Source organism: Mytilus californianus, unplaced genomic scaffold, assembly GCF_021869535.1.
Source record: "Mytilus californianus isolate M0D057914Y unplaced genomic scaffold, xbMytCali1.0.p SCAF_13, whole genome shotgun sequence".
Classification (NCBI taxonomy): Eukaryota; Metazoa; Mollusca; class Bivalvia; order Mytilida; family Mytilidae; genus Mytilus; species Mytilus californianus.
The window spans coordinates 37,505,943-37,532,731 of NW_026262615.1; the positions used below are offsets into that span (position 1 = coordinate 37,505,943).

Genomic DNA, 26,789 nt, shown 5'->3' on the forward strand with positions numbered 1-26,789 from the left:
GATAAATTTTTTTCGGTATATGATTTCTTCAATAATAAACCAAAAATTTGTTACCTAAAAAGCTTCTTTTTGCACGCCCCTTTTTATTCAAATACATACATAGGTGTTACTTATTACGATCACTTTAATCACTTTAATTACTTTGATCACTTTAATTACTTTGATCACTTTAATTACTTTAATCACTTTAATTACTTTGATCACTTTAATCACTTTAATCAACACTATGCTTCATCTTTTAAAACGACGTGCTTTCTTAATGAGATGCGAATAAAGTTGTTCCAAACGTTATACTACCTGAAACCACTTAAAGATGACATATTGTACAGATACATGTATATTGTTAAGTACTGTATATTACACTCTAGATGCCTTTTGGTTATTTTCGTCATTGGGTTGCTGTCTCGTTGACGTATACATAACCATCTCCTTGAATTTGTCAACCTACAGAGATCATATTACAGTAGTGCATACATATCAATAATACATAACAATGAATTTTAGTCCGCTGATGTAAAAATGTCATAACAAAAATGACAAACTCCAAGATGTTTTTAAGACGTCCATAAAAGCTGACAAAACTTAACGTAATTAATAATTCCTTCAATATACAGAACTGTTTCTCTACTTTTACTTATCTTGTGACAAATGATATAATTAAAGAAAACAAATCAACAGTTATATTTCATAATGGCAGGCTTGTTATGTTGCCAATAAACTATTTACATATTACAGACTTTTGACCGGAGTTTACATTTGTACAACAGGTTATCCGTGGTAGGACATCATGGTACTCGGTCAAGTAAGAGCGACCGAAAGAATAAAACCAAGCTTCTAATCGGTACAGTTTTGGGGAAAAAAATACTGTTTCATGTTTTCTATAGACGACAAAATCATCGGAAAACAGCAAAGTATCTCCCTAAATTGCACCGACAATATTTGTTTATTTTACTTCTGTTGGTTGCTCTTACTTGACTGAGTGACAGGACGTCCTACCACAGAGTAGGTAACCTGTCGAAAACTTATACAATTCGGAGTCAAAAGTCGGTAATATGAAAATAGTCTATTTTTTGTTCATTTTTTTTTATTTTGGCCATGATGTCTGTTTTTATTCAACATTTATATTGCGATTGCTATTCGTTTATAACGACTTTAATTATTGTTCGTCGTCCGATATTTTGAGGGGTAGAATCCATGGTCTACTTGGATGTAGCTAAGTTAAACCGACATTATGAATTCAGGAATTTCTGGTTATAAGATTTCGTCAATAATAAACTAAAAAGTCACAATTTTTTACTTGAAAGCCGTCTTTTTGTTATCCGTCTTTCATATTCAAATATCAAAAATAGCTGTTACGTATGACGATCGCTTCATTCAGCGCTATGCTTCATCCTTTTTAATGGCGCGAGTTTATAAGGAAGAGGAGTAGAGAGTCGTTCGAACCGTTTATTTTATTTTGAAAAGCATATGCTATTTTGAGTATTTTAAAAATATAGCATCTTTATCCTTCTTACCAAAAAAGAACAAAATGCTTTTCTCTATATTACGTCATGTTGCATGTAATATCTTCCAACATTACCAGTAGCCAATAGTCTCAATATCGTCCGGTCCTCTTCTTCCTCTATTATAATATTACCGAATGCAGCACCAACAATGTTATAGCCAGGAGTAACAAGACGGGTGCTAACACTAGAGCAGATATTGCTTTATTATAGCAGAGCGCATGTTTTAACCTCATGTTGTTCTTTTTTACAAGATTTCTATGTAGTGTTTTGAGGAGTGTATTGTGTGTTCGTAATTATTCGTATACTTATTTAGTATTAACCCTACAGCGTAACCCTTACTAAGGGCCTTGGCAAGTATTTCATGCATGATCAGGACAAACAATTTATAATTCGATAGACATATTGTATGTCACAGGAAATAAAGGCAACTAATCTAAACGGATACAATGTTCGCATTCTAACCGCACGTTTCTGCGTATTAAAATTTGTATTCATCCTTATAAAAACAATCATATTTCTATAAACCCAAAACACCCATTGAAAACAATTCTGCAAATTCGTGTGCTAATATGAAAAGATAGATAAATATAAAAATAAATATTAACAAATTAGTTTTTTATCTTAAATATTGGAAATGTTTTTATGTTTAAGGGAATATTGTTGATTGCTTGTTTGTCTAATCATCTTAAATGCTTTTGTAAGATCTGACTCTGTAATACAACCTGCAGTTTAAGTGGACATATTTTGCAACTGAAAAATCATCATAATAAATTTTCTGAGGTTGGAGCATAAACCATGAAATAAATGTCAAAATGTTTGACAAAAAAATCATCATATATCTTATAAACCAAACACACAACATTTTGTAAAACATACTAGTAAAAAAGCAATGAATAAAGTAAGGTATACCCAAAACAAGTATATAGAATTGATACATGTAATAGAAATATGTGTACACATTTATATTCAACTCATAAGTCGAAATAAACTGACAACGCCTTGGCAAAAAAAGAAAAAGACCAAAAGACAAACAACTGTACACAAAACACAACATAGAAAACTAAAGACTGAGCAACACGAACCCCACCAAAATCTGGGGTTGATCTTAAGTGCTCTGGGAGGGTAAACAGATCCTGCTCTACATGTGGCAACCGTTGTGTTGCTGATGTAAGTACAAACCAGGTGACAAATCTAATTCTTATGAGATTTTTGCATGACATTTTCAAGGAATTTTGGGTTTTTTTTCTGTTTTTTTTTTTAAACTATTTGCTCAACTAAATTGAATAATCACAGTGAATGGCTTGAAGGAATCCGATAGAACGTAAAAAGAGCACAAAATGAGCGTATTCGTTTAAATATCAATTTGGAATATAAGCATGCACAATTTGGGAGTAAAAATGCATAAAAGACTAGTCCAACACTACGAAGAAAATGACTAAAAGGCGAGACGACTTACTTGTTAATCTTTATAATTTGTAAGAAATAAGTAATCATGCCTCACTCTATACTTTAAAAAACAAGAAACAGGTGCAGTTTCTGCACTGTATAATGTCGGTGAATGATAAACAAATAAGAAACAGCTCTTTGCACTGTTTATTTCTGATTAGAAACAAATTATCTGATAGAAAGCAGATTGAATGTTTTTTTTAATCTTGTATTATTTATGTTTTGATATTAAAATGAATCAACACGAAAGAAAGGAGTTATATCCTAAATTATATGATATACATGTAGTTACATAAATTAATGATTTACTGCCAATGTGCCAATTGCTTTTACACCCAAGGTGAAATATTCCTTGCATATTCAGGAAAAGATTATATTAAACAATAAATCAATTTGTTTGTTAGAAAAAATGGTCGACCAGTATGAAGGGTCGGTAATTATGATTGTACTTCGCGCAAAAACATCTGATTGGACTTTACTACCGTATATAGTTGGTTATAAGTCTCTGAGAGTATCATCTATCCAGTATACAGTGCTCCGGTATTACCATAATGTTGATGATTTTAACATTTTATCTGATATTTCCGGTTCGTTGATGTACTAATTTAATAACTTTGTTCATAATTCCAAGAGTATGACGGTTTAAAAATTTTATGTTCTGCCTTTTAAGTTATGCCCTGACATGTGTGTTTAATTGTCGAGTTTATGTTCGCACGGAAATTGGTATCTGCATCATTTGGCTGCCTGAATTCCTATAAGCTTTTTCATGAGAGCGAGAAATATTAGGTATGAAAGGATTTATTTTCACTTATTCTTGTTATTTCTTTTCTAAATTAAAGTGAAAACTATATAACAACTAATACCGCAAAATTGTAATGTAACGGATATATGGCGTATGTACGTACGTCAAAGAGTAAACAGCACTTCAATATTAAAAAAAGCAAAAGACATATAGAGTGCACGTGCATATACATGTATGACTCGAAGGTGCGATAGGGACGCGGAAGTGTGATGGTCACGCTGAAGTGCGATGGTCCGCGCCAAATTACGATGTTTTTTTTTATATGTAGAACTCGGATGTGCGATTAGGACAATCTAAGTATCTTTCCTCTTGTCATAGTATCAACTCTTTAAAATATAAGTAAGTACATTTGAATTCTATTAATAGATAACAAAATAATATCCCGTAAACTCTACTTATTAGATAATTCATCAAAATAAAACCTTCATAACATGGTTAATACGAGTAAAACACGTTTACAAACTAATGCAATAAATTAATTATTTACCTCACATGATCAAAGACTAACATCGTTATTTATATTAGTAAATATCTCTGATTGAACAGTAGTATTTAATAACACAGAACTAGATTGCGTTTTTGATCATATCTAATGGATGTATTGAGCATTCTTATTTTGTATAAAATACCGTATAAGATTATCACAACTCTCCAATTTACAGGATGCAATAAAAACTGACCACCACAAAATAGCACAATAGTGTTGAAAATGGCGTTAAACACCAATCAATCAATCAATCATAATTAGGAAATGCAGAGCGGCTGTTTTTAATGTTTATTTTCCCTATATTTAAATAGAAAGCAGCATGCACGTTTTTAAAGTCATATCGTTAATTAATGGTAGTCAGTGATAATCTGCATTTGGTTGCATGTTTTAAAGAGAAAGAATGGTTGTGCTACTGGGATAACAAACAAACGTCTTTGCAACACAAATTTGTTTTTATAGCGTTTTGGAAGCACAACATTTAACTAGAGTTGTTTTATTCATTTAATCAATTTACCAATGAATACTCTGGTTAGGTACATTGTATACTTTTATATTTAACCTGATGTAGTTTGTGTTTGGCCTCGAGCATCACTGAAGAGACATTAACTGTCGAAATGCGCATCATGTGCAGTAAAATTGATACCGTTACTATTATTTCAGATTTGTTTTGATTATTGTTATTCTAGTCTGATTTAAATGATCATTTATTCTTCAGGAAAGACATATTTACAAAACCTCTTCCGTAACTGACATATTGTTTTTAGAAGACTTTTATGTGGCGTTGGAATGTATTATTCAATATTAAATCTGTAAGTCCATTTATCGTAATTTAAGAGTTGTTGTTTAGGATCGCCAAGACTAGGTCAATCACACCAGTGTTACTCATTTCATCACATGAACCTTGTCAGAGGTTGTTTTATGTTACGTCTGAATATTTTATTGTTTTAATTATTGTTGTTGTTTATTTTGTTTGTTTTAATTTTTTTTTGCTTAAAGAGAATTTGTTTTGTAACATGATTTCTTTACTGTATTCAATCTCCTTTATTGATATTTTGAGCATACCAAATTGTATTGATATCGTCCTATTATTTTACCTTGTATTTTGTTTGGTTCATTTTGGCGTGATACTGTTTTCTCACTAACGTTCACACGTCTCATTTTATTGCCCTGGCGTTATATTTTATGTTATACATGTTGTATCTCGAATTAAGTAGCGTTTTATAAAATATATAAAAAATGCGTTAATCTGTATTTAGAAAATTAATTCTAAACTCTACATAATGAAATTTTGTTTTGCTTTGAATGAAGTTTATAAATGTTGTATGTTATTCCGTTACTTCACTTTTCTTAACATCATTGCTGCACGTTTCAATGTGTTGGTGCTCATAGAACGAGTCCACGGGTTGTGGAAGTAACTCCTGTTAAGACTACCTAAGCAGCAATGCTTATGTCACCATGGCCCAAACTTTTCCACACAATCAGCAATACTATTTTTATCATTATCCTGGTCAGTCGTTGAAAACTTCGTTCCATTTTGATTAGCCAATATATCACCTACATCAAGGATAAACATGTTATGAATTACTAATAAATTTTGATATAAATTTCATTACCATTCAGGTGAAGCGATACTGAAAAATATTATCATCGCATTGTAGGTTATTCCCCCTATCTGTACACTGTATATTTCTAACCTCCCTTCAATCAAATTGAGTTCTATAGTTGTACTAATTAACCAATTTGAAAGACTGTTTTTGACAAAGAAACCACATTGTGTTACCCCGCTAATTCAGCCTGATAATTTTTGTCATTATAATACAATCATCAGTTGCAGAATTTCAAACGTTTACGCTAAGCATGCGTGTCTATCATACGCACTTAAACTATTGTATATGTATAAAATTTTAGTTATGTCAGAAACATTGTAAAAACTGAAGAGTCTTGAATTTGGAATAACCCGAATATTATTCTTGATCAAAGGTGTACTTTTTCTTTGCATGCAATTTCACACTTAGTTTGTGGATGATAGATTGAATACGTTTTACCACCATTTGAATAGGGCTGTTTTACTAATGTGTGCAGGTTGATCTTAAATTCCAATATACTAATATCATCGTCTAAAACTGTATCGAAAGTTTCCTATTTCCTTTACTGGATCTGAAATATTATTCTCTGCCACAACACATAATTGCGCTTTGTTAAAAAGTTTTGATTTCAAAGGTTGGTGTTTTATAAGTTTATTCAAAAGTTTTGTAATACATTTTACTGTGTTAGTAGTCTTTGAGAGCATTTCATTACCTGCATTCCCACTGTAATTCTCAAAAGTAAGTTTATACTTGGACACTGCATCTCCAACAACAAAAGTTTTATACACAGCATACTTCTTTTTATTGAACAAATCCGTTAGGTCTATTCTCAGTTCATATTTACCACTGGATGGCAGGCTGTGAATGTGTTTGTTTCCTTTCAAAACATATGATACAGAAGCGTTACAACAAAACACCTCAACCTAATAAAAGGAAGGAAAGGCAAGAAGGTCTCTACATACTATCATATTAAAATGCAGGTAAAAGTATTTGATCTAGCATAATAGGAAACTATATATTATTATTAAATAGTATATGCAACGCAGCATATCTAACTATATTTACAATGTTACTTTTCTTCTTCTATGTTATATTTCCTTTTCACTTTATTTCTACAATGTTGTAAGGGCAGGTAGATATGATTAGGCCTTAATTAAAAAAGCATGCGAGTTTGATATCTCTGTACTTACCTTTCCAGTATTCCTCATCAACATTTCCAAATCTGTTTTTATAATCTATCCACGATCTCTGGAAATCAAGCCATCCATTTATTCTTCTCTGGATAATCTGAAAAAAATTTCACCAAAATCAGTAACCTATTTAAAAACATAAATTTTATATTGTTACAGAAGTATCATTTCAATGTATTAATTTTGTGAGATGGTTCTCTTTGGGGTATATACATTTCATTGGCAATCAAAAGCAAGCGGAGAGTGCATATATACTGTGCGTTATATGTGTAATATTAAAGTGTTTATTATCCATGTTATCGTTGACATAGATTTAATCTTTCATAGGGTAACAACTTTTGGATTCAAAATTACTTTTTTTAAATTGGTTTTATTGATTTATATAATGTCTATATCACTTTCAACTTATCATGTTGTTCACTGGCAACAGCTCATTTTGTCCGGTATCAAATCAGTCTACAATTGGCAAAGGGAATTATCTTTGTGTTAAGTATGTTTAAATACAAAAGAGTCCTTAACCAATCAAAACATCTCGATACAATTCCTAAGACACAATTATCCTACTCTTGTAAAAACATATATCTTCAGATGTTTTAAAATCTGGAGCACAACACCGGGTGAATTTTCTTTCTGTTTTCTTTATATCAAAATGAAAAAAAAATGGGATATATCTTAATCTGCTATATTCTATCTTGATTTAGAAGATGTTAAATATTCATTTAAATGTTTGTGTTCCTGGTTTACAATTATGGGAGTTTTTTTAAACAGTTATTTTGCTGTCTTATCACTCAAAATTAAGTGTCAGTGTTTTCTTAAAAGTTTTTGCCAGTTGTTTAACTCTAGGATTATATGTTGTCATGAATTATAAAGGTATTGATTTCTCGTTATTCTTTGCTTTGTACCGTAATTTACTTTCTCTTGTTTTTCTTATTGTTGTTGTTATTATGGGATCAATTTCGCCTGCAACATAACAATGTGCATTGGTAGAAAATATCAAAGAATATTAACTCAAAATAACAACAGTATTTATATATATCAAGTAAATATTTAAGAGCATTCGAATTCAAACAGTATGAATGAAAGGTTTTTTTTTCTGATCTCTTGGACACTGAACTTGTTAAACATTGTTAAATGATTATATGATTGCGTATGATTCCATATAAACTGACTATTCCGATTGTACAGTACACGTTATATGTTACTGACAAATTGTTCGTTTCTCAATCTAGAGAGATAATGAACATTGCAAATATATCTTTATATTTGAAAGCATCACATAAAAAGAGAACTAGAGGACATCCAAACTAGTCTACGGTTAGCTTTCCCTGTAAGAGTTACTACTATGCAGAGATGACTAGTATACGTATATCGAGTTAGGTAATTGATTATATAAAACAAAATAAATGTACGTCCGATGAAAACAATATCATATATATTACTACAATGGTTAAATTTATAACCCGTAGGGATATGTTTATTTAAATGACCAAAAGGTGTTCATGGAACGTTGCTTTATTTACGAACTCTATAATCAACCTTTCCGTAAACATAAGAATGTGATGTCAGCTGAAATATAGTGCAATATCGCGTGTAAATGAACCATTTACATGATTAATAAGGATTCCTCAGGTTGTTTGTTGCAAGGAAAATTTGCTGCTCTAATCTGCTGATCTAATATACTATCTGTTTTGCGCGGCAGTCTGAATTTCCCTCACTACATCCATGTCACTCAGATTGTAGAACTTATCTTATATGTGTATTGTTAATTTGTTCTTGTCCAGAATATGCATTATTTATTTTACTGCAGTAAAACATTGTGTTTATCTAATAACAGGAAAGCGCTTTTATTTTGTATCCTTAATGGATTTATGAGATTTGAACATCGACGTACACTGTCTGACTCCTTTAGGACTTCAATCGAATACCTTTACTTAGCTTGTTACTTTGAATTATAAGCGATTTATGAGGTATGAACATTGTAAAACTACTGTTGCTTATATTTGAATCTATTATCTGCTAACCAACTAAAAACTAACTAAAATCACTCGTAAACTCGTCTTCTAAAATGACAAACAGATACTGCTCAAAGGTATCACTTGTCAAGGTGGTAATTACATTTTGAATTCCGGTGAAAAAAGAAAAGAAATGATCATTACGAAAGAATGGAATGTATCCGTTGACTCATGTATTTTGTAACAAAATACAATATAAATACGATCGTTGTACCTTCGAGAGAACGATGTCAATTTAACTAAAAACTCTAGTTCAGCAGCATTCTTTCAAACTTATCGTAACAAAGTCTTTAAAGAAAGACTTCAGCACATCAATAATATACCTATTGAGAAATATTCACTTCATACAAAAGTGCTGTCTGATTTATACATAAAACTCTAGAATTACAGTAGGAATATTTAATTCATCAGTTTGTCAAAGTATTCCTGCGTAAAATGCGTTTTCTGCCTATTTCAAGGCGCAATTATGGTATACACATGATACAGTAGACTTAGGCAAATCGATATTATTCCCTGTTCAATGGAAATAGTGATGTAAAATCTCCTTAATGATACCAGGAGTATAATTTAGTACGCTAGGTGCGTGTTTCATTTATATTTAAATCAGTGACACATATTCGCTTATTAATCAATCTGTATAGTGGAATGTGATTCTTATGATACTGGTGGATTTTTCTTGGCTTCCCAATAATATTCTTTCATTTGTTCAATCTTTTATTATTTCATTAACTTTGTTAATCTCTTTCAAAAGCTGACGTAACACTAGCAATGAACAAAAGTCAACCATCAGGAAATATGTACTGAAAAAAAAACGAATGGATAGAGGAATATATTTGGCTTTGCAACTGGCCATTGCCTGATGCTTCAAAGAGTGACTGCAAATGTTACTTGACTTGCCAGGATATATTATTATATTATAATATGTTAATAATAAACACAAAGGTGAAACATGCTACACAGAGGAACAAGTGATCAGTATGCTGGAGTTTCTTATTGACAACATATTTGTTGAATTTGGAGGTAGACTTTTTTAACAAACGGCATTCCTATGGGAACGAACTGTGTGCTTCTCCTTGCCGACCTCTTCTTATTTTTATATGAGTCGGATTCCTTCAGACACTTGTCAAAAACAAGACGATCAAAGAAGCTAGATCATTCAACTTCACATTTAGATATATTGATGATGTTCTTTCCATTAACAATCAAACTGTTTTGATTGGTTCCATTAATATATCCCCCAGAACAAGAAATTAAAGACAACAGACACGGCTTCCTCCGCCTCATTTTTAGACTTATACCTCGAATTTGACATACGCGGTCATCTCAGTACCAGAATTTATGACAAACGAGACGATTTTAATTTTGAAATTATCAATTTCCCCACCTTAGTAGCAATTTACCAAATTCAGCTGCATATAGGATATATATTTCCCAACTTATTCGGTATTCAAGAGCTTGCAGCTGCTACTCAGACTTTGTAAAACGTCACCAGTGTCTGAGTAGAAAGTTGATGAACCAGGGGTATGTCAAAGAACGTCTCTTACTTCTTCTAAAAAAGTTCATCGGAAGGTACCAAGACCTTGTTGAAAAATATTCCGTATCAACTTCACAAATAATACACGATGGTCTTTAAGTATAGATTCTTGGTACTGACGTTGTTTATCATCTTCAAAAAACGTGTTAAAGTATCCTTTTATTTGTCTTTATGCATATTACTTTTACTGTTTAGTCTATTTTTGGTGATATCCATTTGACATGGCTCTTTACTTATACATCCCGTCATTGTATTGTTGTGCTATGGTAAATTTTTGTATTCTTGACTTTCATTTTTGCTCATGTGCTTTGTCTATATACCTTTTGTGTTTCTTTATTACATATGACTTGGCTTTGTACTTATACATCCCGTCATTGTGTTATTGTGCTATGGTATGAACAATTTTTGTATTCTTGTCTTTCATTTTTGCTAAATTAAATGTGTTTCGTCTATATGCCTGTTTTGTTACATATTTGTTTGTTGTTATAGTGATTAAGATTATAACACAATGTTGACTGCTGTATTATAACACAATGTTGACTGCTGTACCCCCTTTTTTTTTTACATTTTTACCTATTATTTTGTTCACACATCGTTGTCAATGTAATGGAATTTTATGCGACTGTCATACAAGTGAGAGGTTTAGCTAGCTATAAAACCAGGTTTAATCCACCATTTTCTACACAAGAAAATGCTTGTACCAAGTCACGAATATGACAGTTGTTTTTTATTCGTTTGATGTGTTTGAGCTTTTGATTTTGCCATTTGATTACGGACTTTCCGTTTTGTATTTTCCTCGGAGTTCGGTATTTTTGTTATTTTACTTTTTTCTTATCAATTATTTAGAAAATTGATGTGGAAAGACCTTTTAATTTGGTTTACAAAATTGTTTAACGCCAGACGTTAAGTTCACTACACTTAAAGCACTATGAAAAACCTTTCTTTAAACTTTCTTTAAACTTTACCTACTAAGAAAATTAGAACTTAAACATATGTTCGCATGTTTAATCTGATTGATTTCCCCTTACGTTACCTTACGCTACCTTACCGCCAATTGTTTTATTCGAACAAAAGCTTATATGTATTTATTCTTTAGTTATCAACCAGTGATGTATCATACTTAATCAAGCGTTTGAAAAAAAAAAAATCCAAAAAAATAAGTCAATACTGAGACTACGAAATATGAAAATTAATGCGATGATATTTAGTTCGCCTATTTTAGAAAACATTTCATTTTCCTTCAAAATGAAACAATTTGATCGCCTTGAGTTTGATCAAATGTATTAAATATATCAGTGATGTTGTAAAAATACTTTTCTGAATTGGTTCAATTCAAATAACACTTTAAAAAATTTGTGCGTATTGAGCCCTTTCCAGAATTAACCTTCATCTGGAACGCTCAAACCTTAGCACTTAAAAGTGCAGAATTGAATGTGTTTATAGCTTTAATTTCAAAAGGGGCATAAAAACATAACTGGTATTCATCTAAGGTCAGCTTTGCCTCCGGAAATTCAAACCTCAGTCTCTTTATAATTTCTTAGTTGATCAACGGAAAGCATGCCGAATCGTTTATTTTTAGCTCACCTGGCCCGAAGGGCCACGTGAGCTTTTCTCATCACTTTGCGTCCGTCGTCCGTCGCCGTCGTTGTCGTCGTCGTCGTCGTCCGGCGTCGTCTGTTAACTTTTACAAAAATCTTCTCCTCTGAAACTACTGGGTCAAATTTAACCAAACTTGGTCACAATCATCATTAGGGTATCTAGTTTAAAAAAGGATGACCCCGCCCGCGAACCAAGATGGCCGCCATGGCTAAAAATAGAACATAGAGGTAAAATGTAGATTTTGGCTTATATCTCTGAAACCAAAGCATTTAGAGCAAATCTGACATGGGATAGAATTGTTTATCAGGTCAAGATCTATCTGCCCTGAAATTTTCAGATGAATCTGACAACCCGTTGTTGGGTTGCTGCCCCTGAATTGGTAATTTTAAGGAAATTTTGCTGTTTTTGGTTATAATCTTGAATATTATTATAGATAGAGATAAACTGTAAACAGCAATAATGTTCAGCAGAGTAGGATCTACAATTAAGTCAACTTGACTAAAATGGTCAGTTGACCCCTTAAGGAGTTATTGCCCTTTATAATCAATTTTTAACAATTTTTCGTAAATTTTTGTAATCTTTTACAAAAATCTTCTGCTCTGAAACTACTAAGACAAATTTAACCAAACTTTTACACAATCATCATAAGGGTATATAGTTTTAAAAATGTGTCCGATGACCCCGCCCGCGAACCAAGATGGCCGACATGGCTAAAATAGAACATAGGGGTAAAATGTAGATTTTGGCTTATATCTCTGAAACCAAAGCATTTAGAGTAAATCTGACATAGGGTAAAACTGATAATCAGGTCAAGATCTATCTGCCCTGAAATTTCAGACCAATCAGGCAACACGTTGTTGGGTTGCTGCCCCTGAATTGGTAATTTTAGGAAAATTTTGCAGCGTTTGGTTATTATCTTGAATATTATTATAGATAGAGATAAACTGTAAACAGCAATAATGTACAGCAAAGTAAGATCTACAAATAAGTCAACATGACCAAAATTGTCAATTGACCCCTTAAGGAGTTATTGCCCTTTATAGTCAATTTTTTACAATTTTTTCATAAATTTTGTAAATTTTTGTAAATTTTTACAAAATATTTTCCACTGTAACTACTGGGCCAAGTTCATTATAGATAGAGATAATTGTAAGCAGCAAGAATGTTCAGTAAAGTAAGATCTACAAACACATCACCATCACCAAAACACAATTTTGTCATGAATCCATCTTTGTCCTTTGTTTAATATGCACATATACCAAGGTGAGCGACACAAGCTCTTTAGAGCCTCTAGTTAATCGAAGGATACGTTGTGGTTCGAATTTATTCGTCACAACGTAATCGTGTTGTATTCTAGTATGGCACTTTCGGTATGTAGAAATATCATACTGATCCTGTCTGTACATTGAAGTATTCAAAGTTTTACATGTTCTTAGTTTTATTTGGTGTTATTTGTTATCTCACATGTAGCTTCAAGATTTTTTCAATAAACATATAACTTATTCTCTACTTGTTGATCTAAACTATGTATATAATAGTATTCTACATAATAAAACCGAATCAAAATAAGTGCATTTGTGATCTACAACTGTATGAGTGAATGATAAGATGGCTTTGAACTCAACGGAAATTATTTTCAAATTTTTCATTCTTTGAATTTACATAGCTTGATTGCATGACAAAGAGGTACAGAATTTAATAAGTTTTTATAGTCAGAAACAGCAATAAAATGTAAGACGAGAAGTTTTCCTTTGCTACAGCTGTATAGTTAGTGCAACACTAGGCAATAGTGTAATGGTTGTTCTGTTTTGATTAACATCGCAGGATGCACACGTCTCTTTCTCTCTATTCTTCATTGTAAACGGTTGAAACATCCGACTAAACGCGTTATATTTTATCATTTTGATTGTTATAATTCGCATGTGTCTGTTGACGGGTTGTTGTCGTATTAACGTGTATGACATATGCATAACTAACAATGATAAAATATGTAATGAAAACCGATTAAGGTGATCAAAAGCAATCGTTGGTAAGTGCCAAAGAACTGTTGCATACGGTGATCAAAAGCTATAGAAAAGTAGAACAATAAGTAAAATAAGATTAATACCGAGCTCCAATGATAATTCAAAACGGAAATTCCAATACGATGGCAAATTGTTTCCAAAATGTTAAGAAGATATTAAATCCTTGAAACATCTGGTCCTGTTATTTTTCCGTTAAAGTTCTAAATGGCTTGTTCAGTAGGCTGGTGATTAATTAATTGTTTTAATTATGAAAATAATCGTTTTACGACATCAGCAAATGCTATGGTGTAGATAAATAGACACAAACATTCTTGTGTATTGGAACATTTATGTTAGTAACATTCTGTAATGTAAACCCCAACCCCTTTATTTTTTTTAAACAATTCATAGTTGTATAATTGGTTTCCATTTATTGTAGAGTTCACTTTGACAGATTATTTTAAAATTTGTACATTTTTCAATAAAACAAACTAATATTTTTATATTACATTTGATATTCATGTGTATGTTTTAAATTCATTATTTGACTCTGATTGTCTTCTTATAACAATAAAAAAAAATTTACTGTTTTAACAACAATTTTAGCTACGTTATTGGTCTTTTTTATGTTTTTTTTAAATAATGGGTTTTTAAAAAAGCCAATGTATTTTAACGAGGTGATAGACCGCCATTAATTAATTAGAATGGGTACTGCAATTGTTTCCAATTTTGACATTTGGCTGTTTACTCAGATATCGCTGTAATTGTAAATGTTGAATATGTCACAGACTATAGTTGAGAAATGTCAAATGGGAAATGATGTACTATTTCTATCGATATAACTATTAAGATACTTACTGTGTAAAGGTAAGTCAAAACTGGAGATGCAAAAGTAAACAAAAGCGATAACGATTTTATGCTGCAAGAATATTATTACCGAGAACCAAAAAGAAGGGAAAGTTACTATTTTCAATGCAGATTTTCTTTGTCTATTTCAAAACATTGTTAACAGAATTGCGTTAAGGTAGTTGATACAACAAGTTCATCATTAGACTTAATACCATAGTACACTAAAGTTGCTACCACTCTTAAAATAATAGGACAATGAAGGTCCAACATAAATGGAATCATCACAAGGCGAAATTGTTTATAAATCTAATTCAATAATGCAGTCTTTCACTAAAACAGAGTTGAACATAACTGTAACGTTAAACAGATTGAATGCAAGGTAAGCTATGGAGGATCCAACTTCTTTAAGGTTGAGTCACAGCCTTTGATTCAAATGGCCCTGACTTCCGTTCCCGATAGAACCAAATATAAGAATATTATATTTACCTTCATTGGTGACTTGGTGGAAAAGTTCCTCCTGTCCCTTCTCCTTCAAAAAGCATATATTCCCTGCAGTGTTATATTTCTGATGAAATCTATTGTTGAGTTCTCTTCTAACGATGTCTTAAAAGCTCCTTGCATTTCTTCCTGCACAGAATTTTGAATCATATTCCTCATAAGTGTTTTATGTAAACTTTCATTTTTCTATTTATGGCTTTCGTATCTAACATGGCAGCTAATTGTGCTCCTTTGTCGATTCACAATGGTAAAGACAATGGATCTTCATTCCTTATATCTATGGCGTTTGGTGATACTGCTGTTACATGTATATTTACGTACCAACACAAACAGAAAGCATATACTAAAACAATTGAGTTCAACTTCCAAGGGTACTGCATTATTCCAAATAAATATTTCTCTCTATGTGTTACTCTTCAATACACTCCCTCCACTTGTTATATTATATATTTCAACAAAAAAAAAAAAAAAAAAATAAGAAACAGAGAAAGTATCTTCACTAGATAATATCTTTACATTTTAAACAAATAAGAAAAATTTCTCTTCACAGTTAATGTTGCCTCATCAGGATAAACAAATCGTCGCGGTTTATTTTGTAAATATAGAAAGTTGATTGAATGTTTTTAATCGTGTAGTATTTTTGTTCTGATAAATGAATCTTTATGAAAGAGGTGAATTGTTTCTTCATATCGTAACTTGCAAAATCAAATTAAATTATGTTTAAAACTTAATGATTTATTTTTAACTTGTCAGCTGCTAATGCGTTGGAGGTCAAATATTTCATGTATATTCAGATTAAATTAAATATGAATTTTCAATTGTGTTTGTTCGGTATGTGGGTCGACCCGTATGAAAAGTTGTTAATTTTGTGTTTCGCACAGAAAGTAATTGATTTTTCGATGATATACTTTGCTAAGTAATTGCAACGTTATTTATTATTGCATGGCAAAACGTATTTTAATGCTTTCAATTGCATGTAATTAAAAATATACTCAACTACCTATTACTTTGAATATCTTTCCAATTTGTAGTAAATTGCAGGTTATTACAGTTATATGTTTAAATATGACAGGTCTGATTGAGGTAATGATACATTCTTTTGATAGAATTGGGTTCGTTAATTACATGTATGGTATTGTACTAAAACGCAGTCAGTTAAATACATTTAACTCCTAAGTAATTGCAACGTTATTCATAATTGCATGGCAAAACGTTTTTTAATGCTTCCAATTGCATGTAATTAAACATATATTAAGCTACCCATTAATTTAAATATCTTTTCCAGTTCTGATTAATTACAGGTAAGTATAGTGATAGGTTAAAATATGACAAGTCTGATTGATGTAATGATACAATATTTTGATAAATTCGGGTTCGTTAATTATCGTATTGTACTGACACGCAGTCAGTCAGACACATTTGACGGTCTTTAAAAGAAATATAGAGTATATAAATATAATATCATGCTCTTAATTGGCAAAGTCGAGCAAAGTTATGATGGTGTTTGGTTTCTCTCTTCTGTCACCTTTTGTTTTAAGCTCTGAAATATTGTTTTACTTGTTGTTTGTTTTCATAGAAATTGGTGTCTGCTTTATTTTTTACTTATTCGTTTCTTGATGAAATTTTATCATTTATTTGTACTTATTAAAGAATGTCAAAATAAACAACTTAACCGTGAACATGTATGGTTTAGTAAACAGGGACACAACGTACTTGTCAAAGAGACAGTTACACAGAAAACAAAGCAAATAAATAATAGAGTATATAATTATAACATAAACATGATAAATATAACACACTAAGTTATATCTAAAACCAACCATTGACGAGGTACAACGAATTTGGAAATGTCATGAACAAGACAAATTAGCCTTAACATCGCAACACGCAACCTTTGTATCATGATCTGTGGAATAACAAATAAAAGAGACATAAAAACTGCAATACTACAATCAAATTTGATGTGAAGTTGACTTTTTTCTTTAAAAAATTAGTTTCGATTTTTTGCATTGATTGACTATTTGTAGTAAGAAAACATTTAACGTTGAAGCATTTCACCAGAAGAAATTGATTCGGGACTGCTTTGTCTATATACATATTCGGTCTTTTTTATTGTAACAACATCTATCATTCAAATTCAGATTCCGGTTTTAAATTGTCCGTAAGTGAATAATATAAATTAGTTTTCATTGATAGGAATTTCCCTAATTTACGGTAATAAAACAAAAAGGTATGTTTTAGCATTGAATGGAAGGCTGATAATAATTCAGTTTGAAAGTAAGCATTTAGTTAATTGTTTTGAACATGTTGAATAAACAATTCGAATACGCATGTACCATATCAATAATTATAGGGTTAGCATTCTTAAAGGCTAAAAAAATTTGTTCGATAAAGGAAAAAGTATAATTCTATCAAATTACGCATAAGGGGTACTCACTTTCCAACCCATTATAATTACCGACACAATGAGTAAGAAAGTGGTTAATGCGTATTTTATTGAATTTGGCTTTTTTCCATGTTTCGGACTTTTACTTTATATTTGAATTAGTATTATTTGGGTCTCAAATCAAAAGAAAAGAAATCCAGAATCTGCTTAAATTTTGGTAAATGGAAAAAAGAAAAATGGGTGTTATGGGGCAAAATATTTTAGCCTGTATCGTAGGAAAAAAACAAGGAGTCCGGACAAATTCCTAAACCTGACCTAAGTACATCCTTAAAATCTAACTTCAAAAGTCAAGTCATCTACATACTACTAGTAATTATCAGTTCTAATATCAAATAATATTGATTATAATAAATAGTTCTAAAATTTTCATGACTTTGACTAAAGCTTTACAGCTGATTCAAGCTTTTCACTTTAACTAAATGGACACACAATATCGGAAGGAAACATCTTTAAACCCCAGTGTTTGAACAGTAGTTTATATCTAACATGTCTAACTCTATAATTGACAAACACTGTTTGACATTTTTTGCATTTGTCGTTATTGGTCAAATACGATAAAAAAAATATTCAAATACCAAGTGTGATTCTTTAATGTTTCTTATAGAAATGGCGTTGTCAGTTTATTTTCGACTTATGAGTTTGAATGTCCCTCTGGTATCTTTTGCCTCTCTATTATAGAAACTAAGATCACTTTTTGATGCGGTCTGTCTTTTTGTTAGTTGGTTTTCTGTTTTGTATTGATCTGACGAGTTAAGCCATTTTCAACTGATTTTTATAGTTTGTTCTTATGTTGTGCTGTGACACCACTGTCCCAGGTTAGGGGGATGGTTGAGCGCTTACAAACATGTTTAACTCCGCCACATTCTTTATGTGCCTGTCCCAAGTCAGGATCCTGTAGTTTAGAGGTTATCGTTTGTTCATGTCGGTCATATTTGTTTTTCGTATAAATTGGTATTTTTGTGTAAAGACATTAAATGTCAGAGCAAAATTGTAACCAACATAGCCTCTTTTGATGCATTTCACATTTTTCAAGCAATGACGTGACGACAGGTAAACTTAATCAGGTCATATTTCGGAAACTTTGAGAATTTCATTTCTCTTTAATATACGTACCTAGCCAGTATTCTCCATCAACATTTCCAAATCCATTCTCGTAATCTGTCCAAGTTTTCTGGAAATTAACAGATCCATCTAATCTTCTCTGGATTATCTAGAAAAAATTCCAGTACAAAATATAAGTAACTCATTTGAGCAAATCTAAGCTAATACATTTTGATTTCAATGGTTATTTTTCAGTTAAAAATGTTTAAAAATAGTAGAAATGTCTGAATATCACTTTCAATTTATCAATTTTTGCATTGGCTGCATTCCTTTTTGTCCAGTAAAATATCAGTCTACAATTGGTTAAACAAACAACTTTGTTTTAAGTGAGTAATGACAGATTAATTCGGTAATTGACAAATGAATTATTGAATAAAACGAGTTTATAAAGACATTTAAATTTATTGAGTGATTGACTGATTAATGTTCTTGGACACTTTCACTACTATTATACTATTTTGTGTAGGTCCAGAGTGCCTGGAGAGAATCACCGACATCGCTTGGAAAACTAACAATCAGATACGTTAATATAAATGATGATGATGGATGGTAGTAAACGTCCAGCGGCAAATTGATATGCATATTCAGGACGAGAACATGTTAATGTAATATGAATATTAACCCTGCTTTGTACTAGCCCGACACGCTGAGCCGGGTTTTTAACGTGCTAGTTCACAAGGTTACAGTCCACAGGAAGACACATCACCTTAACCGAACACATTATTCTGACTCCGAGCCGACCAGTCTTTGTTCTTACTCCTTAATGCGACGTGCTTAGCGGAGAAGCAGCAAATACAAATTTCATAAAGACCGCTCTCGACTAAACGTTTGGAATTGCACACACATAAACTGTTCAAGAGCAATTATCTGATGTCGTTTAATGAAATGGTATATTGTATTGAATAGTCGAATTATAGATGAGGCGGAATATACCAATGGTATCCAATTACTGGATAATAATAAACTGTTTACAAAATGGTTATCCAAAACTCACAACAACATATACACAAAAGGATAAAACGTCGAAACGATAAAACAAAATAGCATTAAGAAATCATATGAAAGAGGCATACATTTTTCTTCTTCTAATTATTGATACCTTTTTTTTCATGAAACAATCGGTTTTAAATTAATAACATTAAACATTTGTGATGTATTAAGAAAAATTATAATGTGCCTCATTAGCTCAGAATAGAAAACCGTAAAAATGCACATACGATATTGTATATCATATGTTTTTTTCGTTCATACTTTTGTAAATAAATCAGGCCGTTAGTTTATCGTTTGATTTGTTTAACATTAATAATTGCGGAACCTTCTAAAGTTGACTATGCAGAATGGACTTTGCTCGTTGTTGATGGACGTACGGTGACCTAGATTTGTTAACTTTTGTGGTATTTGGTCTCTTACGGAGAGTTGTCTCATTGGCAATCAAACCACATCTTCTTATTTTCATATTGTATAATTCATTATATGTAATGAGCTGTTGTCTAACAGATGACAAAAACATATGATTTTCTCTCTTACTAACATTAATTAGAGTGATGGAAAAAAAACGTGGAACATATTTGTTTTGTTATGTATAAGATTACCGCATTTTTTTACAGTTATTACGTTTCCTGACTTTTATATATACCGCATGTTACAGTTTAGAAGAATGACTTCGAAAAGAGCAGATAAGAAAGTCTCAAGTAGTATACGGTTAATTTATCATCCGAGAGTTGTAAGTTTATTATTCATTCTAGTATAGTTAGATATTTAATTAATGAGAGAAAAAATTACCAATGTAAACACAGATTAACATACCTTTCATTGATCTTACGTAATTTTGTACATGGATAACCTTTAGGGATATGTATACTCAATGTAACAATACGTTTGCAATGAACGTTATCTAATTTATATGTTCTATAAACAACATCATCGTTATAAATGGGATTAGGTGCTGAAAGTACAATGCTCTTCGGCATAAACCATTGCAATGTGCGGTTAATTTCCATGTTGATATTTAGTCACTATTACTTTGAATCCGATTGACAGTTTAAACTTTTCGATTTTTTTTTTTACAACACTTCAATACTATCTCATCAAACGAAAATTATTTTATTAATGAAAAGGTCCTTTGAAATACAACTCATACAAAGCCTTCGCCGGTAATAAAAAGGTAAATATATGAAACAAACTTAACAGCCGCCTGTAATTAAAGAATTACGACAGTAACATTTATCATTGTAAACATCTATACGTTTCAGAATAATGATACACATTAAGTTGTAGGTATTTCAATTAGAACTAATTAAACCCATTAATAGCGGACTTGCTCAAGTATTGTTGTGAATCACAGTGTATGGTCAAACTCAGTATTACAATATAAACACCAGTAATTGTCGTTTTCACATAAATAGCTTTTTGATTTAAATCAAAACAGTTTATACAGATGTGTACTTTACATCCTAAATTGCATGTAATAACTGATAAAAATGAGGTTGAAGGTTAATAAATGACTGGGAGTTGTTAGCATGTCTAGTTCCTTGGTGTGTTCATATCTTTTTTTTTTTGCATGCAGTTTTTTTTATATATATATATATTTCATTTGAAGAAAGAAGAAAAACGAATACGGTCTCATTGGTATTGGAAACGAAAACAAACAATAGAAATTTCAAAAAATATCTTTTTCAAGTTTGTGTATTTCTGGTGTTCATCATTTGGACCACATTATGTTGGAAGTACTTTTTGTTTTCTTTTTTTATTGATATGATTTATGTTCCATCTACATATTTATCCACGACAGTCTTGACTGTGTTCCTATATAGAGTGTGTAGGAAATAAAAAAGGGTCTGATGGAACTCCTTTGTATAATCGTTTATTTGTAGCTGTTAAAATTCATCATTGGGCATTTGTGTTCATTCGTTTTATGAAGATCAAGTAAAAAGTCTAGATGTTCAGACACGGTCTTTTTAAATATCATTATCAAACTCACAGTCCATCCTCCGCCATCTGTAGTCATATCACAGTAAACTTTGACCACAGATTTGACTGTACGTATCGTGTAAACATCAGATTTGGATACATCATGGCGCAGTTCAGTACAATCCTTCTTTAACGCACATACTCCCGAAGCTATGATATCAATACGAAACATCGTTATGTTGACAATTTAACATGAATGTACTTAGATATTTATGGGTCTTTATTATAGTTATTATCCTGAGACATAAGCGTGGAACAGCAATTTTGTATTAACTTATTTAATAAAATCTGTTTAATGTCTCATTCCCTGGATGTACTAAATAAGTATGATTTTTTTTCTTCAATTAGACAAATATAGATGATTTTTAAATTACCTTAAATTTTCGACAATTTGTTTTTATTCCTAAATGCAGTTACACATTACACGTTTTATAATCATGATAATGTAAGAAGAAGTATATTTCGTATCACATTGAACGGTGCGTGAAATTAAATAACTCGAGTCGATATCAAGCGATATCTAATTCACACTAGTTATTGTTTCCAATAGATGTAGTAAAATTAAACGAAATTTAAAAAAAACATTCAATTGTTCTTAACTTGCCTCTTACGTCCCGTGTCAGCATTCTAAGTATTTCGGAAACTTGCTTTTCGCCACCAGATTCTGAAAAATTTAATTTGTTTTCTATTTTTCTTATATACATTCATGATTGTAACACCAACTTATACATGTTATAATAGTACGTTATTATTTGATATCGACCCGAAATGTCTTCTTCCTACAAAGTTTGAAAATGTGAAAATCCAAACGATAACACATTAACCGACCCTTTAAAACCAATTTTAACATTTATGAACATCCTTTCTTTCAATTTCTATGCAATTTGAAACAACACTTTTAAAAGATAAAAAAAATCAAAACAGCGTCTTCATATATACTAAATCAAAAGTCATTTGTCCCTTTCAAATAAGATGGAAATCCTGACCTTGTCTTAGCCACTTTAAAGACATTGTATTCTCAAAGTCCAGATGACTTGACAAAAAGAGTACTGAATTTTATCTTATTCGTGTTTTTTTTAATAAATAGTAATTGAATTTATCTAAATAATCTACACAATGAATATACTGTAGATATACATCGTTTTGATCAATCAGGATGTGTATTCGCACACAATCGTTTGGAATAGAGCGTAGAAAGTTGGTATTTAAAAAAATATTCATTTTTGAATAACAATGATTAAAATTACCAAATTTACCAAAATGAATGCACATACGTTGCAACTGCAAATTGGCTGAAACAAGCTACATGATACATATCAGCGTGTCGCAAAGCATCATCGATATCAATATTTAATAAATACTGACTATACAATGTTTACATTAAGAATATACTTGAACCAAATACAATCAACAATCTTATACTATCACTAGGAAATTCATTAGGTGGCTTCGGTAATATTGAATTAAACTTGAATACATTTTCAATAAGTAATTTTTAATGTATGCCTACTTTAGTTGTGATGTTGAATGATCAATCATGTGATAAAATTGAGAATGGAAATGGGGAATTTGTCAAAGAGACAACTACCCGACCTAGAGTAGACAACAGCCGAAGTCCACCAATGGGTCTTCAATGCAGCGAGAAACTCCCGCACCCGGAGGCGTCCTTCAGCTGGCCCCTAAACAAATATGTATACTAGTTCAGTGATAATGGACGTCATACTAAACTCCAAATTATACACAAGAAACTAAAATTAAAAATGATACAAGACTAACAAAGGCCAGAGGCTCCTGACTTGGGACAGGCGCAAACATGCGGCGGGGTTAAACATGTTTTTGAGATCTCAACCCTTATTTTCATGACTATTTTTCGGAGAACGAAAGACGTGAACGTACGCACCCTAGGGTAACCATACAACAATGTGCGGATCTCAAACTGTATAGAAATCTACAAAAGGTCGCAGCATAAAAAAATTGGAAACAATTTGACCCCCTGTCCCAATTTAATGATACGAGTAATTATTAAGTATATCTGACAAAATCATTTCATATTTGAAGATCTTTGTAATTATATACATTAATCCATGACCAGAATCGACAACAGTACTGCATCTGTTCTGTTTTGTTTGTTCGTCGCTTATCAGTTTATTTATTTAGTATATAATAAGGTGAGCAAACCTAATCGATATAATAGGTCAATGTATTTTATTTTGTGTTTAATTGTGTTAGTCCAAAACATTAAGACGTCGTCGCAGCATTTATTTAAAATAGCCTTTCAATACCGTCATTATCATGATAATTGTTAAGACTAGTATTGTGAAAATAATTGTATGAATTTCAAGATTATATATTCGTTACAAAAATACGCCACTGTTTGTGATGTCTTGTGCTATCTGTCGTTAATGGGAGATGTTCGTTGTTAATTTGTGGTTTACATTGTGTAACGACTATTTTATTATTTATTTGTGCGTTTCTTTGTGATGAGTGTTCTTGCGTTTGTTTGTACTGTATTTCGGTCACGTAGTGTTGTCATTTTAGCGATATTTTTTAACATTGCTATATAAGCGGGAGGTTTGGCTAGCCATAAAACCAGGTTCAACCCACCATTTTTTCTTTAAAGTACGAAGTCAGGAAAATGGCAGTTGTTATCAAATAGTTCGTTTCTATGTATGTTGGTTTTGTTTTTGTTGCACTTCAGTCCTTCTGTTGTTCCTTTGTTTTCCTCTTATAGTTCATGTGTTTCCCTCTGTTTTAGTTTGTAACCCGGATCCATTTATGACTTTTGAACAGCGGTATACTACTGTTGCCTTTATTTATCTCGTCTCACTATTTTTAATATATACCACCTACCAAGTATTTAGTGTGACGATAACATTTCACTTCTGTTCTCGAACAATGAACAACAAATTTATTTTTCTGTAAAAAATATTTCCGTACTCCATGTACACCTTACAACAAAATTATTATATTTACCTGTGTACGTTTATTTATTTAACGCCATTTTGTCCAAGGATTAAGTTGTCTTTCTGATATTGTATTACATCCTCCTTTTGATTAATATTGTATTTACATTGAATTATAGATCAAATTTATTCGGTCAGTGTACGTTTACTTGTTTTTGTGAATATGTCTATTGATTTATTTAAGCCATTTCTATTGATATTTTATAGTGTGTCTTTCTTTGTTGTGATGTTACATCAGTATTTCAGGTCAGGGCGAGGGTTGGCGCCTGTTAAAACATTTAAACCCGCTGCATTTGTTTGCACCTGTCCTAAGTCAGGAACCTATTGTTCATTTGTTGTCTGTTGTTGATGTGATTCACGTTTCTCGTTCTTTATATAGATTAGACCGTTGGTTTTCCTGTTGGAATGGTTTTGCACTAGTCTTTTTTGGCGCCCTTTATAGCTTGCTGTTCGGTGTGAGCTAAGGCTCCGTGTTGAAGGCCGCACTTTGACCTATAATGGTTTACTTTTTACAAATTGTGACTTGGATGAAGAGTTGTCTCATTGGCACTCATACCACATCTCCTTATATCAATGTGGCAATAATTGGGATCCAGCAGTCGAAACTATGTAAACATACATCACAATCATACAACACAACTGACTAAAACATTTAAACACACATACAAATAAATCTAACAAAGAACCTTTTTGTAGTTGAAAGCTAATTTGACAAATATAAAAAAAAAAAGGTTTTCGTAGATGATAGCCAATTGATAGTTAACCCCGAGAAAATATGTCGAGCTTACTCATATGATATTGGTTGTGCTTATTGATGATTATTACATCCTTGCACTTTGGTCTTTTGTTATATAATTGGTTATCATAACACATGTTTTAATTTTTTAGAATTATAACGAAATAAGATTACCTTTAAGAATCCACTTGATTTTGTCCTTTACCTGTTTATTCATTTCCACAATTTCCTTGTATTGTTCCACATCTTGAAAAAAAGAAGGAATTTAATCAAAAAGAAACATGTTTGGCAAACGATATCTGGTTTGAATATTAGTTTGGTGTACATTCCTGATCCAGTAACGTTGATGATACTTTAATGTTAACTTTAACTGTTGATTAAACATTTTTCTTCACTGAATAAATTGTTGAATCAAGCATGTAATCCTATACTTACTGCTGAGAATATTTTGTGTGTCCTTTTTAATATCTTCCACAGTTAAACTATGATTTGCAGGTAAACATTTTCTACAAATACAAAATATCTACATATATATTTTTAAGATAGTATTTTCAATTACCTATGATAATTTTATACAAGGAATCATAAAAACACAAGGATAAAAATGAGGCCTTTGTTTTTGTTTATGTGTAAACAATTCTATTATCGATTGAAAAAATGAATTCTATTATTCAAAGATATCTATTCAATGTACCTTTATGTAAAAAGAAAATTACAACTCTAATGTAAAGACAAAACAGTTAAAAAACGGGTCATTATCAATAAACTATTCTGGAAATTATTATAAATTTTAAGTACTTAGTTTAGTATTACACCTTTCTTTCTTATTTTCTTATATAGACATGACTGAGTTGAAGCCTTGGGTAATGTTAATATATTATGTTTAGAACAGTTCAAGTAAGACATGTAATATTTATAAACATTATATAAAGATACGACCGTGTAGCATTTTTCAAATATTTGTTTGTGATAAATCAAGACTTGGCTAGAGGTATAGGGGGAGGGTTGAGATCTCATAAACATGTTTAACCCCGCCGCATTTTTGCGCCTGTCCCAAGTCAG

General features: G+C 31.4%; 1 protein-coding gene and 2 long non-coding RNA genes across 3 annotated transcripts; all 3 read right to left on the minus strand.

Moving 5' to 3' along the window:
• Positions 1 to 5,518: 5,518 nt before the first annotated feature.
• Positions 5,519 to 15,978, minus strand: LOC127723601 (fibrinogen-like protein A). Its single transcript, XM_052230295.1, has 4 exons — positions 15,500 to 15,978; positions 7,017 to 7,113; positions 6,539 to 6,703; positions 5,519 to 5,794 (listed from the first exon to the last, which is right to left on the minus strand). The coding sequence occupies exons 1-4, from the start codon at positions 15,503 to 15,505 to the stop codon at positions 5,691 to 5,693; spliced, it is 372 nt and encodes a 123-aa protein (XP_052086255.1). The 5' UTR covers positions 15,506 to 15,978; the 3' UTR covers positions 5,519 to 5,690.
• Positions 15,979 to 19,071: 3,093 nt separating this feature from the next.
• On the minus strand, positions 19,072 to 22,174 carry LOC127723602 (uncharacterized). Its single transcript, XR_007992144.1, has 2 exons — positions 22,039 to 22,174; positions 19,072 to 19,167 (listed from the first exon to the last, which is right to left on the minus strand). It is a non-coding gene; the product is annotated as an uncharacterized LOC127723602 (long non-coding RNA).
• A 458-nt stretch (positions 22,175 to 22,632) lies between these two features.
• Positions 22,633 to 26,227, minus strand: LOC127723603 (uncharacterized). Its single transcript, XR_007992145.1, has 3 exons — positions 26,163 to 26,227; positions 25,902 to 25,973; positions 22,633 to 22,692 (listed from the first exon to the last, which is right to left on the minus strand). It is a non-coding gene; the product is annotated as an uncharacterized LOC127723603 (long non-coding RNA).
• Positions 26,228 to 26,789: the final 562 nt, after the last annotated feature.